At 42.4% G+C, this 15980-nt stretch overlaps 1 protein-coding gene across 1 annotated transcript; it reads left to right on the forward strand.

Annotated features, from left to right (window-relative positions):
- The first annotated feature begins 3738 nt into the window (after positions 1–3738).
- LOC137258686 (proclotting enzyme-like) lies at positions 3739–13445 on the forward strand. The gene is made up of 8 exons (XM_067796379.1): positions 3739–3902; positions 4978–5225; positions 6523–6813; positions 7507–7690; positions 9749–9867; positions 10290–10430; positions 12131–12282; positions 13287–13445. The coding sequence occupies exons 1-8, from the start codon at positions 3739–3741 to the stop codon at positions 13443–13445; spliced, it is 1458 nt and encodes a 485-aa protein (XP_067652480.1).
- Positions 13446–15980: the final 2535 nt, after the last annotated feature.

Consider the following 15980-nt stretch of genomic DNA (forward strand, 5'->3'; position numbering starts at 1 on the left):
TGTTCCGTTTGGCGGAGGCGCGGCGTCTCCCATTACTTCAAGTTGACAGTGGTAAGGTCCTTAGGGCCAGCACTACTTGACGAACATCCATCCTATTGTTCCGTTTGGCGGAGGCGCGGCGTCTCCCATTACTTCAAGTTGACAGTGGTAAGGTCCTTAGGGCCAGCGCTACTTGACGAACATCCATCCTATTGTTCCGTTTGGCGGAGGCGCGGCGTCTCCCATTACTTCAAGTTGACAGTGGTAAGGTCCTTAGGGCCAGCGCTACTTGACGAACATCCATCCTATTGTTCCGTTTGGCGGAGGCGCGGCGTCTCCCATTACTTCAAGTTGACAGTGGTAAGGTCCTTAGGGCCAGCGCTACTTGACGAACATCCATCCTATTGTTCCGTTTGGCGGAGGCGCGGCGTCTCCCATTACTTCAAGTTGACAGTGGTAAGGTCCTTAGGGCCAGCGCTACTTGACGAACATCCATCCTATTGTTCCGTTTGGCGGAGGCGCGGCGTCTCCCATTACTTCAAGTTGACAGTGGTAAGGTCCTTAGGGCCAGCGCTACTTGACGAACATCCATCCTATTGTTCCGTTTGGCGGAGGCGCGGCGTCTCCCATTACTTCAAGTTGACAGTGGTAAGGTCCTTAGGGCCAGCGCTACTTGACGAACATCCATCCTATTGTTCCGTTTGGCGGAGGCGCGGCGTCTGCCATTACTTCAAGTTGACAGTGGTAAGGTCCTTAGGGCCAGCGCTACTTGACGAACATCCATCCTATTGTTCCGTTTGGCGGAGGCGCGGCGTCTGCCATTACTTCAAGTTGACAGTGGTAAGGTCCTTAGGGCCAGCACTACTTGACGAACATCCATCCTATTGTTCCGTTTGGCGGAGGCGCGGCGTCTCCCATTACTTCAAGTTGACAGTGGTAAGGTCCTTAAGGCCAGCGCTACTTGACGAACATCCATCCTATTGTTCCGTTTGGCGGAGGCGCAGCGTCTCCCATTACTTCAAGTTGACAGTGGTAAGGTCCTTAAGGCCAGCGCTACTTGACGAACATCCATCCTATTGTTCCGTTTGGCGGAGGCGCGGCGTCTGCCATTACTTCAAGTTGACAGTGGTAAGGTCCTTAGGGCCAGCACTACTTGACGAACATCCATCCTATTGTTCCGTTTGGCGGAGGCGCGGCGTCTCCCATTACTTCAAGTTGACAGTGGTAAGGTCCTTAAGGCCAGCGCTACTTGACGAACATCCATCCTATTGTTCCGTTTGGCGGAGGCGCGGCGTCTCCCATTACTTCAAGTTGACAGTGGTAAGGTCCTTAGGGCCAGCGCTACTTGACGAACATCCATCCTATTGTTCCGTTTGGCGGAGGCGCGGCGTCTCCCATTACTTCAAGTTGACAGTGGTAAGGTCCTTAGGGCCAGCGCTACTTGACGAACATCCATCCTATTGTTCCGTTTGGCGGAGGCGCATCGTCTCCCATTACTTCAAGTTGACAGTGGTAAGGTCCTTAGGGCCAGCGCTACTTGACGAACATCCATCCTATTGTTCCGTTTGGCGGAGGCGCGGCGTCTCCCATTACTTCAAGTTGACAGTGGTAAGGTCCTTAGGGCCAGCGCTACTTGACGAACATTCATCCTATTGTTCCGTTTGGCGGAGGCGCATCGTCTCCCATTACTTCAAGTTGACAGTGGTAAGGTCCTTAGGGCCAGCGCTACTTGACGAACATTCATCCTATTGTTCCGTTTGGCGGAGGCGCATCGTCTCCCATTACTTCAAGTTGACAGTGGTAAGGTCCTTAGGGCCAGCACTACTTGACGAACATCCATCCTATTGTTCCGTTTGGCGGAGGCGCAGCGTCTCCCATTACTTCAAGTTGACAGTGGTAAGGTCCTTAGGGCCAGCGCTACTTGACGAACATCCATCCTATTGTTCCGTTTGGCGGAGGCGCGGCGTCTCCCATTACTTCAAGTTGACAGTGGTAAGGTCCTTAGGGCCAGCGCTACTTGACGAACATCCATCCTATTGTTCCGTTTGGCGGAGGCGCAGCGTCTCCCATTACTTCAAGTTGACAGTGGTAAGGTCCTTAGGGCCAGCGCTACTTGACGAACATCCATCCTATTGTTCCGTTTGGCGGAGGCGCGGCGTCTCCCATTACTTCAAGTTGACAGTGGTAAGGTCCTTAGGGCCAGCGCTACTTGACGAACATCCATCCTATTGTTCCGTTTGGCGGAGGCGCGGCGTCTCCCATTACTTCAAGTTGACAGTGGTAAGGTCCTTAGGGCCAGCGCTACTTGACGAACATCCATCCTATTGTTCCGTTTGGCGGAGGCGCAGCGTCTCCCATTACTTCAAGTTGACAGTGGTAAGGTCCTTAGGGCCAGCGCTACTTGACGAACATCCATCCTATTGTTCCGTTTGGCGGAGGCGCAGCGTCTCCCATTACTTCAAGTTGACAGTGGTAAGGTCCTTAGGGCCAGCGCTACTTGACGAACATCCATCCTATTGTTCCGTTTGGCGGAGGCGCAGCGTCTCCCATTACTTCAAGTTGACAGTGGTAAGGTCCTTAGGGCCAGCGCTACTTGACGAACATCCATCCTATTGTTCCGTTTGGCGGAGGCGCAGCGTCTCCCATTACTTCAAGTTGACAGTGGTAAGGTCCTTAGGGCCAGCGCTACTTGACGAACATCCATCCTATTGTTCCGTTTGGCGGAGGCGCAGCGTCTCCCATTACTTCAAGTTGACAGTGGTAAGGTCCTTAGGGCCAGCGCTACTTGACGAACATCCATCCTATTGTTCCGTTTGGCGGAGGCGCAGCGTCTCCCATTACTTCAAGTTGACAGTGGTAAGGTCCTTAAGGCCAGCACTACTTGACGAACATCCATGATCAAGCCTTACTTTGATAAACCATCCACCGACATTACAAACCAACATACTAAATACATTTTGTTGTTTTTCTTTGGTCAATCATTCAGTTTGCCATCAGGTAATGACGCAATACTTACCTTCTCAAAGCATGAGGTTTCTGGTGCTTTGCTGTTCATGCAGCTAAAACAAATGAGTACTTAATTAATTTATTTGTGTACGTACACTTCCATCTACCACCAGACCGTTCGACCAAGAACACTCAAAACCATCGATAGTTTGAATCACACTTGCCAATAACTTAATGACACTTGTAAACAAATACCTTTGTCCTAAATGGTGGCCAGGTCATAGGTTACATGATGACTAGTATCCTTTTGCGAATATTCGCCATGTTTCGGCAGGCCAGGTTGATTTGGTATAGTCAGCTGTTAGCGTGGTCAGCCAGGCAGATTCGTTTTCTGTCTGAATAGCGTTTCACCGTTCAAGATGTACAGTGTAAACATACAAATGTACAATGTTGTTTTACCAGCTGCTTGGTGTCGATTGGCCCACCCATGCTCCCTTGCGACCCTTTAACAGGTGTACTGAAACAAACAAACAGTGGGATCAGTCGTTATTATTTAGATACAGTTGCAAGTCAATAACAGAACGCCGGTGACGTTGTCAACAGCCAGCTTAATACCCCTGAGTACCAGATGCACCCTCAAACAGATGCGTGGCGCCATGTTACTGAATCGATATCAGGTCGTGCCGACTGTTGTGTAAATGTACACATGATTGTATTTGTAAAGCAATGTAAATATACTGCTGCGCGTATTTGAGGTTCTTTTTAAAAAACGTCAATCGTGGAAACTGACGTCACAAGCACCTGTTTGGTGTTATGGGGGCTATAAATTGCCGCGGGTTTGAGGATCTGATGATGTGCATCATGAAGTCGTTGCTGGTTTTGTGTTTGCTGGTACTCCTGACCATTGTCCACGCTCACGGTGGATCCCGTTGGGGTGCTAGGAGGCGTAGTTACCGGCGTCAAGAATACAGACAACCGTAAGAGTGGCTTCAATCATTATTATTGCTTTGGGCAGAATGGACATTTTCGTATTTAGAGAAATGTATCGTACGGTCTTTAGAAAAACGGAGATACTCTAAGGCATGTCAAGTGTCCTGAAGGTGACTTCAGGCTGGCTGTAATAGAGTGCTAGCTACCCTGTGTGTGTACGTATCCATGGATGGCATATATGTTGGTGACCGTTTCGACATATTTGCCATTTCTAGTAATTTTGCACACTTGGGTTTCTTCAAGCACTTCTTCACACGCACGCTCGCACGGACTCATGCAAACATTCATATATTTATACTGACATTTCCTATTCTAGCTGTACTATACTGAAAACATAATACAAATAGATCTTATTGTGTGAATGCGTTTTGTGTTTAAATGAAAAAACGCCTCCTCTAACATCTGCATCTGTCAACTGCAGAATCCATAAGGAGAATTATCACCCTTGAGCCATGTGAAAAACAAGACTTAATGAGGCATAACGAGGAAGTAACGTTATGAAGTGAAAGGAAGAGGAATCATGTTGGAAAGGGCGGGAAAAGGTTATGATTTGTCCAAGTTGGTACAAACGTACCAATATTCGTTACATTGCAAAATTTGAATCATTCGCGGAGTTGGGCCACTTCTTAGTTACCAGTCAGTGATGTAAACAACCGCTAAGTATCGCATCGGCGATCTCGGCAGATAAACATGTTTACCGCGAGAATAGGAAACATCTCTCTCTCTCTCTCTCTCTCTCTCTCTCTCTCTCTCTCTCTCTCTCTCTCTCTCTCTCTCTCTCTCTCTCTCGCTCTCTCTCTCTCTATATATATACATGTAAATTGTGTGTGTGTGTGTGTGTATATATATATATATAAAGTGATGAGAATACCAAGCGTACAGTTGTAGATTAGGCATTTAAATACAGTGTATACGCCTATCTAATGTAACTGTAACGGTCCAGGATGCAGCCTGGTCCTGTGTAGGGCAACTGAATGTCACCTAAATAACATGCAGCTGGTACCTCGTAAATCTGTTTCTTAAATCAAAACCTGAAATACTATTTGTTTACTTTATTGACAGCAGCCACCATGATTACAACTACCGTCCTCCTACCCGGCCTCCACCTTCCGCCTTGGATCTCTACAATCAGCTTCCAGACGACATTCTTGGTAGCGCCCTCTGCGTCATCTTAGGATCCGATTACTACCTCCGTTTATACGCCTATCGACAAATAGAGAGGACCTACGGTTGGAGAGCTAGGTACATCTTCGCAATTATGTCACGGATGACTAACTTCAGGGAAAGCCTCGGTGATTTGCGAGATGAAGGTAAAAGAGCACTTCCTAGTTTATTGTTGATGACAAATTTCTAAGCAAATAATTCCAACATCCCCAACCCTCAAATGTTCTCTCAGACAAATATGCCCAAACGAACAGCACACTCTGTTAGTTATGTATCTTAAATGAAACACAGAGAACTTTAAGGGTTGGTCGTGTGCATTTGTTTCACTGTTTCAACTATTTTGCTTACCCCCTTGTATGAAAACCAATAATATTGATTTGAATCTACGATCGTTTGTTAAACAAAATTGAATAACATTCTGAGATATAAATGTTCAATTGGCAAGGTAAAATCATGAGGATTCGCAATCATAATTTCACTTTATTACATTTCCTTCTTTGTTCAAAGTGAAAATCATCGGTACGTTTTCACTGCATACAGACAAAATTGCCGACACCTTAGGAAAAATGCAAAATTGTAACTGGCATTTTCGATATAATGTTGCCATTGTTACAGCTAAGAATTTACCGTGACAAACGATGTAAGAAATCCCCTTGTGAACAAGTAAACAAGAACAAAGACAAGTCATAAACGTTCAAATTATGTATTATTATGCAACGAGAGCAAGGTATACAAGGTCACAAGCCAATTTCACAATACTGATTTCAAATACTACAAATATTAGTCAATGGGTCACAAAATACAATACAGCAAACTCACCAAAGTCTTAGTGCGAGAGAGAATCAACTATGCAGGATGTAAACACAGCGATCGGTCTGACTGCGGATGATGTAGATGAGGCGTTGACGGATGCAGATAATGACGATGATGTAACTCCATAGATGTGTCCCAATAATAATTATTACTGAATCAATAACAAAATAAACAGACAATACACACTCGTAACACCATTATTTAACACCTGAATGGTTCAGACTGGTCTGATCATCATTCTCGCATGGCCCATGAAGCCTTTACACGCATGTCAACACAAGAAAGGTCTTCTCCTGGGCAGAACTGTCTAGATGAATCAACTAAAACCTTAAGACAATGCGAACACTCCTCAACACTGTAGCAGTGTGCATTACATAAAGTGTCTTTGTCAATCACATTAGAGTCTGAGACGATTGTGACTTCAAAATGATGTTTATATTGGATTGATCAAGAGCGAACAAGGTCAGGTTTTGTTGGACCGGTTACGTCTATGTATGGTTCTATTGGAAAGGATTTTACAACGATCCTTTTCCATGACGCCCTCTATGTATTCTAGGTCGTACCATGCATGCATCTCTGAGTAAAGGGAGGTAAAGCCATAATTATATAGTCAACATCATATATTTGCAGAACTCCGTGGCATGTCATCAGCTGGTAAGGATAGGCTATGTAATTTGCTTCAAAACATGCCTGCCAGATACAAGGAATGTGGCTTCGGACAGCTCATTGACGTCTTGTCTGACGACTGTACACCTGCTGAAACAACTGCTGCAGCTACAGCAGTCACGACTACAATACCCTCGACAACACCAACTACGACTACATCAACTACGACATCACCAACTACGACTACATCAACTACGACTACATCAACTACTACTGCTGCAACTACGACAACAACGACGGCTGCTCCCGCCTTCAGTAAGTGTATTAGTCAATGTCGATGATGCAGAGTGACTAGTATTCCAGAATATGCACCTCAGTATATATATACAGTTGGTGTCCATTCAAATGAGTTCTGTATACCTTGCATCCATAGTGACCATCCAATCCCCTCTGGAAGAGTGTTGTTATGAAGGGAGATTACCACGTCTGAAATGGTTACGTTGTTGTAAATATGTTTTGTTGCGACTCTGTCCCATCAATTTCACATTTAGAAATCCCAATTAACCAACTATATCTGACATGAGATTACTCAGCAACCTACACTCGTCTGTGAAAGTGATCCCAACACCATTCATACCAGTCTTGAATAGATGTAACAATAGGTAGCAGCCACACTAGAATGCTTTGGGTATGATGCATGATATACAGAATTTGTCATGTCGTTCGTTTCTAACAACGGGCGGTAGGCAGCCGAGTGGTTAAAGCGTTCGCTTGTCACGCCAAAGACCCGAGTTTGATATCCCACATGTATAAAATGTGTGAAGCTCATTACTGGTGTCGCCCTCCGTGATGTTGCGGAATGTGGATAAAAGCGGGTTAAAACTGAATTCACTTACTCACTTTATAACAAACGGTAGTGGTCTATGTTTGTCATTTATCAAAGGAACAGAATGTACAAGGATACGTTGGAAATGCTTATCATTAGAAACTCTTGCTTCTCCTTTCAAGACTGCAAAGATCTTTCAACGATCCGAGCTCTGGCCACAACAACGAGAATCGTTGGGGGAATCGCAGCACAACAGGGAGCCTACGATTCCTACGCCTCCCTCAACATTGGGGGCAGCGTCAACCCCGTTTGTGGAGCTACAATCATTGACTCCTGCACAATTCTGACAGCTTCACACTGTGTTGAGTAAGTGCACCTGTTTTCAACTTTCCTCGTTGCTAAGTCAGTACATCCACATTCTACTTATCCATGTGTTGCATATCTGCATCCACATTCTACCTGTCCATGTGTTACGTCAGTACATCCACATTCTACTTGTCCGTGTGTTACGTCACTCGTCCACATTCTACTTATCCATGAGTTACATCACTGCATCCACATTCTACTTATCCATGAGTTACATCACTGCATCCACATTCTACCTGTCCATGTGTTACGTCAGTACATCCACATTCTACTTGTCCGTGTGTTACGTCACTCGTCCACATTCTACTTATCCATGAGTTACATCACTCCATCCACATTCTACTTATCCATGAGTTACATCACTGCATCCACATTCTACCTGTCCATGTGTTACGTCAGTACATCCACATTCTACTTGTCCGTGTGTTACGTCACTCGTCCACATTCTACTTATCCATGAATTACATCACTGCATCCACATTCTACCTATCCATGAGTTACATCACTGCATCCACATTCTACCTGTCCATGTGTTACGTCAGTACATCCACATTCTACTTGTCTGTATGTTAGATCACTAGATCCACATTCTACTTGTCCGTGTGTTAAGTCACTCGTCCACATTCTACTTGTCCATGAGTTACATCACTGCATCCATTTTCTACCTGTCCATGTGTTACGTCAGTACATCCACATTCTACTTGTCTGTAGGTTAGATCACTCCATCCACATTCTACTTGTCTGTATGTTAGATCACTCCATCCACATTCTACTTGTCTGTAGGTTAGATCACTCCATCCACATTCTACTTATCCATGAGTTACATCACTACATCCACATTCTACCTGTCCATGTGTTACATCACTGCATCCACATTCTACCTGTCCATGTGTTACGTCAGTACATCCACATTCTACTTGTCTGTATGTTAGATCACTCCATTCACATTCTACTTGTCCGTGTGTTACATCACTCCATCCACATTCTATTTATCCATGAGTTACATCACTGCATCCACATTCTACCTGTCCATGTGTTACGTCAGTACATCCACATTCTACTTGTCTATATGTTAGATCACTCCATTCACATTCTACTTGTCCATGTGTTAGGTCAGTACATCTACACTCTACTTATCCAGGTGCAATATCAGTGCATGTACATTCTACTTATCCGTGTGTCAAGTCAGTACATCCACATTCTACTTGTCCATGTGTTAAATCATTGCATCCACATTCTACCTGATTATGCGTTACGTCAGTACATCCACATTCTACTTGTCTGTGTGTTAAGTCACTCGTCCACATTCTACCTGTCCATGTGTTACATCACTGCATCCACATTCTACCTGTCAATGTGTTAAGTCAGTACATCCACATTCTACTTGTCCGTGTGTTAAGGTAATACACCGACATTCTACTTATCCATGTGTTACGTCCGTACATCTACACTCTACTTCCCAGGTGCAATATCAGTGCATGTACATGTGTTAAGTCAGTACATCGACATTCTACGTCTGTCCACTCTGTTCAGCCAGGACATCCTTGTTCTTTAGTTACCGACATTCATCTCGGATTCAATGCACAGATTTTTTGCTTCCAGACTTCGTAGATGTCGACGGTTTGAGACAGAAGAATTACATATTGGAAATGAGATGGTTCTATATGTATAACGTGGATGTGGGTGGAAGCGGAGACCACATCATCGAACATATTCAGTGACAAAATGATGTCCTATAATGTTCCGTGTGTAATTTTGACTGTTATCATGTTACCCTGGTTATTTGTGTGAACAGCTGACTTGTATATGCATCTGTTTGTGACCACTACGCAGGCAAGGCAGGATCCGCTCTCCGATTGATGCATCGTCACTGTTTGATTGATAGTTGCAATTGGACGTGATGAACGATGGGTTCTGGATTTTGTAGATGATTGTATTTACTATTGAAACGCATTGAATTAGATTAACATAGATACACCTCTGAGTTGTTCAGCCGCTATTATTAGTTCGTAACAAGGGCAGCACCGCCTTAACATAGATCGTACTTTTCTTGTGTAGTGGCCGAACCGCTGATGAAATCCAAGTGAATGTGGGCGACCACACAACAATTGGATCAACCACTCAGCTTACCGTCAACAGCATCCAGATGCATGAGAACTACAACACTCAAACCACAGGTAAAATCAGAGTCGATGAAACCTGCAACATTCAAAATACATAAAATAATCACTGTCGATAAGAAAAGAAGCTACAACACCCTTTCCACATTCATAAGTAATCTCACCCAAAAGCAATCAATTACACAAGTGTGACTATATCATGAGCAGATATCTGTTTCAACATTATTACAGCTGTATGATGTTGTTTGTAAACAAATCGGATCTGGACTAGACAATCCAGTGAGTGTCACTACGCGATACGATGACCCGGCATGTGTTAATGAATCTCTACAGGACATTAATTACAGGTAACTTTCGTAGTCAAGTCAAGATATAGTTCCAGAACATTTACTACCCAATATTGTCCTTATATTTTGGAAAGTGTCGTTGAACAAATGATAGACACTGACTCTTAATTTACAAACTTAATTACGTCACAGCCAATGATGTAGCAATCCTCAAGGTCGACCCCATCGACTTCAACGCCATCCCCAACACCGCCCCAGCCTGTCGCGCCACCGCCGACTACGCCTTGGGAGGACAGGACTGTATTGCCGTTGGAGTTGGAACAACAAGCTTTGGTAATGTCAGAATGCCGTGTGTAATCCACCAATATATATCGTCTGTAGGCCACCTGAATGTTTAGAATAGTTAGTGGATCGGTCGGGATTCGCAATGTGGAACTTCCACAGGAATGTCGGAATTCATGATCGTCGGTTTGGGCCTGATGTTGATTGGATTCCGGTCTCTCGGCACCATAACACTCGGAAAAAGTGGTAAACGCCAGGGACGTGTTACAACACTTCGGGCTTTCTACATCAGCTTTGAACCTTTGTCCAAATAGTTAAGTCTTCTTCAACCGGAAAAACGTGACTATATTAACGTTAATATCCCTCGGAGTGACATGTAATTTTGTTTGATTTCATGATAAATGAAGGACAGTGTCCACAGAAAGATCGAAGAGGTTATGTACAATGGCATTCTGCTATGGACAGTGAAGTTCAGTTTACGTTTGTGTGTCCAGTTTATTGTGAACTAAGCCACATGTATATAAAAGAACATAAATAAAAGCACGCATAGGATAATTTGACAGATATCTGGGTTTGGGATGGATGTCAGCTTCTGTATTATGAGGTACAACGTTTCGGAGTATATCTTACTCCTTCATCAGGTGAATAATGTCACCATCTATATCATGAAGAACACAACGTTTCGGAGTATATCTTACTCCTTCATCAGGTGAATAGTGTTACCATCTATATCATGAAGAACACAACGTTTCGGAGTATATCTTACTCCTTCATCAGGTGAATAGTGTTACCATCTATATCATGAAGAACACAACGTTTCGGAGTATATCTTACTCCTTCATCAGGTGAATAATGTCACCATCTATATCATGAAGAACACAACGTTTCGGAGTATATCTTACTCCTTCATCAGGTGAATAGTGTTACCATCTATATCATGAAGAACACAACGTTTCGGCGTATGTCTTACTCTTCCATCGGGTGAATAATGTCACCATCTATATCATGAAGAACACAACGTTTCGGAGTATATCTTACTCTTCCATCGGGTGAATGAATGATATACTCCGAAATACTGAGTTCCTAATAATAAGCATGACATCCCTACAAACTCTATTTCTTATATGCATCATTTCTTTAAAAATCATTCAGAAACCTGATATTTGTCAAATTATCCTCTGTCTGATTTCATTTCTCTTCTCTCTTCACGAGAGGAAGTTGTTATATTATATCTGGCCATATATGTTGCTGAATAAAAACAATTATGAAAGTTGATGGTTACTTACCCATTATTAAATATATGTAGTTACTGGAAGACAGGATTACATATGGCTTATAAGTGAGAAATTGTTTAATATGAACAATTCTTGCAAACATATTTGCATAGCTGTATGTATGGAAACTATATGTAGAGGACTGCCGAATATGTAGAACCTATCCACATCGAACTCCTTTCATATGATAAACATAATATACCATGGACTTTGACGCAAACCTCCCGTTCCAATCGGCGACAAAACCAACTGTTACTCTCTGATCCCTCTACGAATGCATGGCGCCATCTTGTCACCAAGGGACGGGTTCGTGACATCGTGAATCGAGGTGTTGACCCATCTCACTGTAATTCTGTACCACTGGCTGACTCTTCATCATTCATTAATGATCATGTTGTAATGATGAATTCAGTCGATTTCAAACCATACCGTGGCGATTGTTTGCTTCACACAATGACTTTTACTTACGTCTTTCAGGTGGCCGGCAGCCAGATGACTACGCCCTGCAAGAAGTGTCGCTTCCAACTTTCGACGGCAACACGTGTGACACAAACTCCAGCATCCTCATCCAGATGACCGACCCCAGCAACCAGATCTGTGCTGGTGAAGCGGGCAAAGACTCCTGCCAGGTCAGTAGACACAGCACAGCAGACGTTGTCAACATCATGGAAACTTCCCGATGTGGAATGGTGACAGTGTTCGCCACGTTTAGCTAGGTCCACAAGGGTTGAACTACCATCACTGAAAACGTCCGGGTTTACACATGATGTTTGCTCAATTTTTGCTTTTATTTCTTGCTAAAATAGCCACAAACACGTTATCAGAACATTTTTTACAAATGGTTATCCCTCTATGAATCATATTGACTACAATATTCTTTGATAACAAAGCATTGGCGATATGGTCACCATGTACAGTGAACCTGCATTAAACAGTGCATATTAGGAAGTCACATTTCAATCAAATCAAATGATCAAATTCTGTCAGAATTACTGGTAGACTGGAATTTTCGTTTTTTATCCTTTTTTCAAAATATTCATAGGATAACAATATTTTAAAGTCAAACGATAGCACATTCGGTCTCATAAATATGAAAGGTAGACAGGCCTCTCTTACTATCTAAATGCTGTAAACCGAACATATTCTGCGGCGGTTTTATTTTGCGAATGTTGAGTTTCTCTTCCGGACACAGAAAATACTCGGCGCAGTAATAATAACTCTTTCAGTCCCAGTCAACAAGATGCATTCACTTACAATAAAAAGATTTCTAAAATGATATGTATGCTCGTCTATTTCCCAGCATGAATGGTAAAGGGGCTGCAACTGGGGAAAATACGTCCGTTTTGGAAGCTTCGTACGAATGACATGCAATGCATCGTTTAATGGCGGGTATCGTTCGAAAGCTCTGACCATCAACGATACCATTGTACCCTTTGCCAATATTATTTTACTTGTAAGAAGCGAATTAATTGGATACAAAATGGTCTCTAGTGACGCGTAAAGGACACATACACGATTGAAATGGTGTGTTTAAAGGTGTCTTACAGATGGAAACAATGCTTTGTGTCTTTTGTTGTTGGAGCTCCGCGGAGGCAGGTAACTGTTGAGTAACGGAGACATGTTTCTTCCTCAGGGTGATTCTGGCGGCCCACTGTACTGCCAGCAGGACGGCCAACAGGTTCTCACCGGTGTGGTGTCCTACGGTGTAAACTGTGCACTGGGTGGTTATCCAGGTGTCTACGCCAAGGTATCCAGCTATGATGACTGGATCGATGCACGTTCTGGCTGTTAAACTACATACGTTATAAGAGATGAATAAATTGGTCGTGTGTTCAACCTTAAATTGTGTCGTTATTTCTTAGTAATACGGGTACTGGTAGTCATCATCTCTCATGATTCATAGAGCAAGTGACAGATTTAGTTGAACTGAGTTTCTCCCTAGACTGTCAACTCTTTTTCTTTATTTTACAATGCGAAATAACTAGCCGTATCCTAAACGAAACTTTGAGAGTTCACCGGCTAAATACAATACACCGTTATCGTATACTGGCTGATTAGGGCCATTGCTTTCTCGCCTGAAATTCGGAGGCGAGCATGAGACGAGAAAGCGATAGCACGAAACGAGAAAGTGATAGAGCGATAGAGCGAGAAAGCGATACAACCAGTCGAGAAAGCGGTAGAACGATAAAGCGTTAGAGCGAGGAAGCGATAAAACAAGAAAGCGATATTTACATTAAAGGTCACATGCAACGTAAAACACAACGTTGCAGAGTGAAAACAAAAATATTATGTTGATTGTGATAAGCAGACTCTGTCACAGAGTAAACTGAATGTCTGTTTTATGTACCTGCATGTCTGCCTGCCTGTCTTCTGATGACAATATGCAATGCACAGCTTCAGTTACTGACCAATTTGCAATTTTGCAATTTGAAATTAACAACCATCGGGCTTACAAGTCATACACAAAGTGTCAGCTAAGTGTATCGGCAAATGTACCCGTGTCCAATGACAATGCGTCGTTACACATGAGTGCACACGCACCGGCCCGGACTGGGTTCGTTATCGAGGGAGGTAAACCCAAGTACAAAATATTGCACTTTTGATCTGCGACTGTACGCTTAAAATTTTGTTTATTTGTGGGTTTTTTTCACAATCACCAATGCATTTTACATATCAGACAGACAGACACTTTATTCGGTAATATATGGGCTTATGGCCCAATTTACAGTTGATATATAAAGTGTTTATAATGCCACGTGAACACAAACTAAAATAATTATCTAGCAATAAATATATGATTTAACAAAGTTGCAACTGAATGTATAACAAGAGGATTTTGAGATGTTAGTAAATTTACCATTAACATATTCTTTTTATGGACATGTTTAATATGTGGAAGATATATCTCTCTCAGATCTTTATATTTATCGAAAACTAATAATACATGAAATTCATCTTCAATGAAACCCAATATACAGTTTGCACATTTAATTAGATCAATATCTTCTTGTTTATACCTCCTGGAAAAAATGACATTGAAATTGTGTAGGGAAAATCTAAATTTACATATGGCTCTTATCAAATCCTTGTTTTCTAATAATGTTAAATATTTTTCTTGCTCTATAACTGATTTTATTGAATTATAATGACATTAAAAGGATGAAGATGAAACACTATTGTGCCAGTTTTGATAATATATATCTTGCAATCTTTGTTTTAATGAGGACAATCTGTCTGTCTGTCTGTCTGTCTGATAATACCCCGCAAAGCCTTAACACCCAGTACCTTCCCTACTCCTCATGTTACCGGGTTACCAAGATCGGGCCTACGTTTTTCTTCAGCAATTTATTTATTTATTTTTTTCCATAATTTTTATTTCCAGAATCATGTTTACTTATTTTTAGTCACTAGTACAGTCAAGTAGCTTCATAATACACAAATACAGTGTATCCTACATCACACTGTCAAGAATCATACTGTTCATAAGTATGTAATATGGTCAAACTAAGCGTGTATATCACACGCAAGGACTGAAACAACAACCATACCCAGCGTCTACGAAAACGAAACATATGTTTTGGAGTGTACACGAGTACCGTGTTTCTTTAGTCACACTGCCAAATATCAATCTATTCACAAGTATACAAAAATGACCAAAGTAATCGTGTATATGGAGTGTTACATGTTTACAGACTTTACCTCAATAGTACAGTTCAGTATAGGTAACTTTGAAGTACTCAAATAGTGTTTTTTTTTATCACATTGTTAATATCATGCTGCTCATAAGTATAAAAAAAATGGTCATCTTCATGTATATGGAGTGTACATGTTTGCAAACTTTACCTCATTTGTGCAACACAGTACAGGTCGCTTCGTAGTACACAAGTAAAGTGTATCTCCAATCACCTTGTCAAATATCATGCTACTCACGAGTATACAAACTAGTTAGCTGAGCACATGTATGGAGCGGTACAGGTTTACAGACTTCACTATCTGTGCAGCACAATACAGACAGCTCCATGTATATACATACGATGTATCTCCAATCACCTTGTCAAATATCATGCTACTCACGAGTGTACAAACTAGTTAGCTGAGCACATGTATGGAGTGGTACAGGTTTACAGACTTCACTATCTGTGCAGCACAATACAGACAGCTCCATGTATACACATACGATGTTTCTTCAGTCACATTGTCAAATATCATGATGTTGACAAATATGTAAACTGGTCAACTAAGCATATATATGAAGTGTTACATGTTCTACAAATCTGTTGATAAAGTTAATCCTTAGCAAATAATGTATGAAAGGAGGACCAGAAGC

This window comes from Haliotis asinina, chromosome 12 (assembly GCF_037392515.1).
Source record: "Haliotis asinina isolate JCU_RB_2024 chromosome 12, JCU_Hal_asi_v2, whole genome shotgun sequence".
NCBI classification, from domain to species: Eukaryota; Metazoa; Mollusca; class Gastropoda; order Lepetellida; family Haliotidae; genus Haliotis; species Haliotis asinina.

What these genes read in the sequence shown, in the direction of transcription:
- LOC137258686 (XM_067796379.1), top strand. Translation starts at nt 3,739, where the DNA reads ATGGGGGCTATAAATTGCCGCGGGTTTGAGGATCTGATGATGTGCATC. An exon ending in CGTCAAGAATACAGACAACC is followed by an intron (nt 3,903 to 4,977) that starts GTAAGAGTGGCT and finishes CTTTATTGACAG; the next exon opens with CAGCCACCATGATTACAACT. An exon ending in CGGGCAAAGACTCCTGCCAG is followed by an intron (nt 12,283 to 13,286) that starts GTCAGTAGACAC and finishes TTTCTTCCTCAG; the next exon opens with GGTGATTCTGGCGGCCCACT.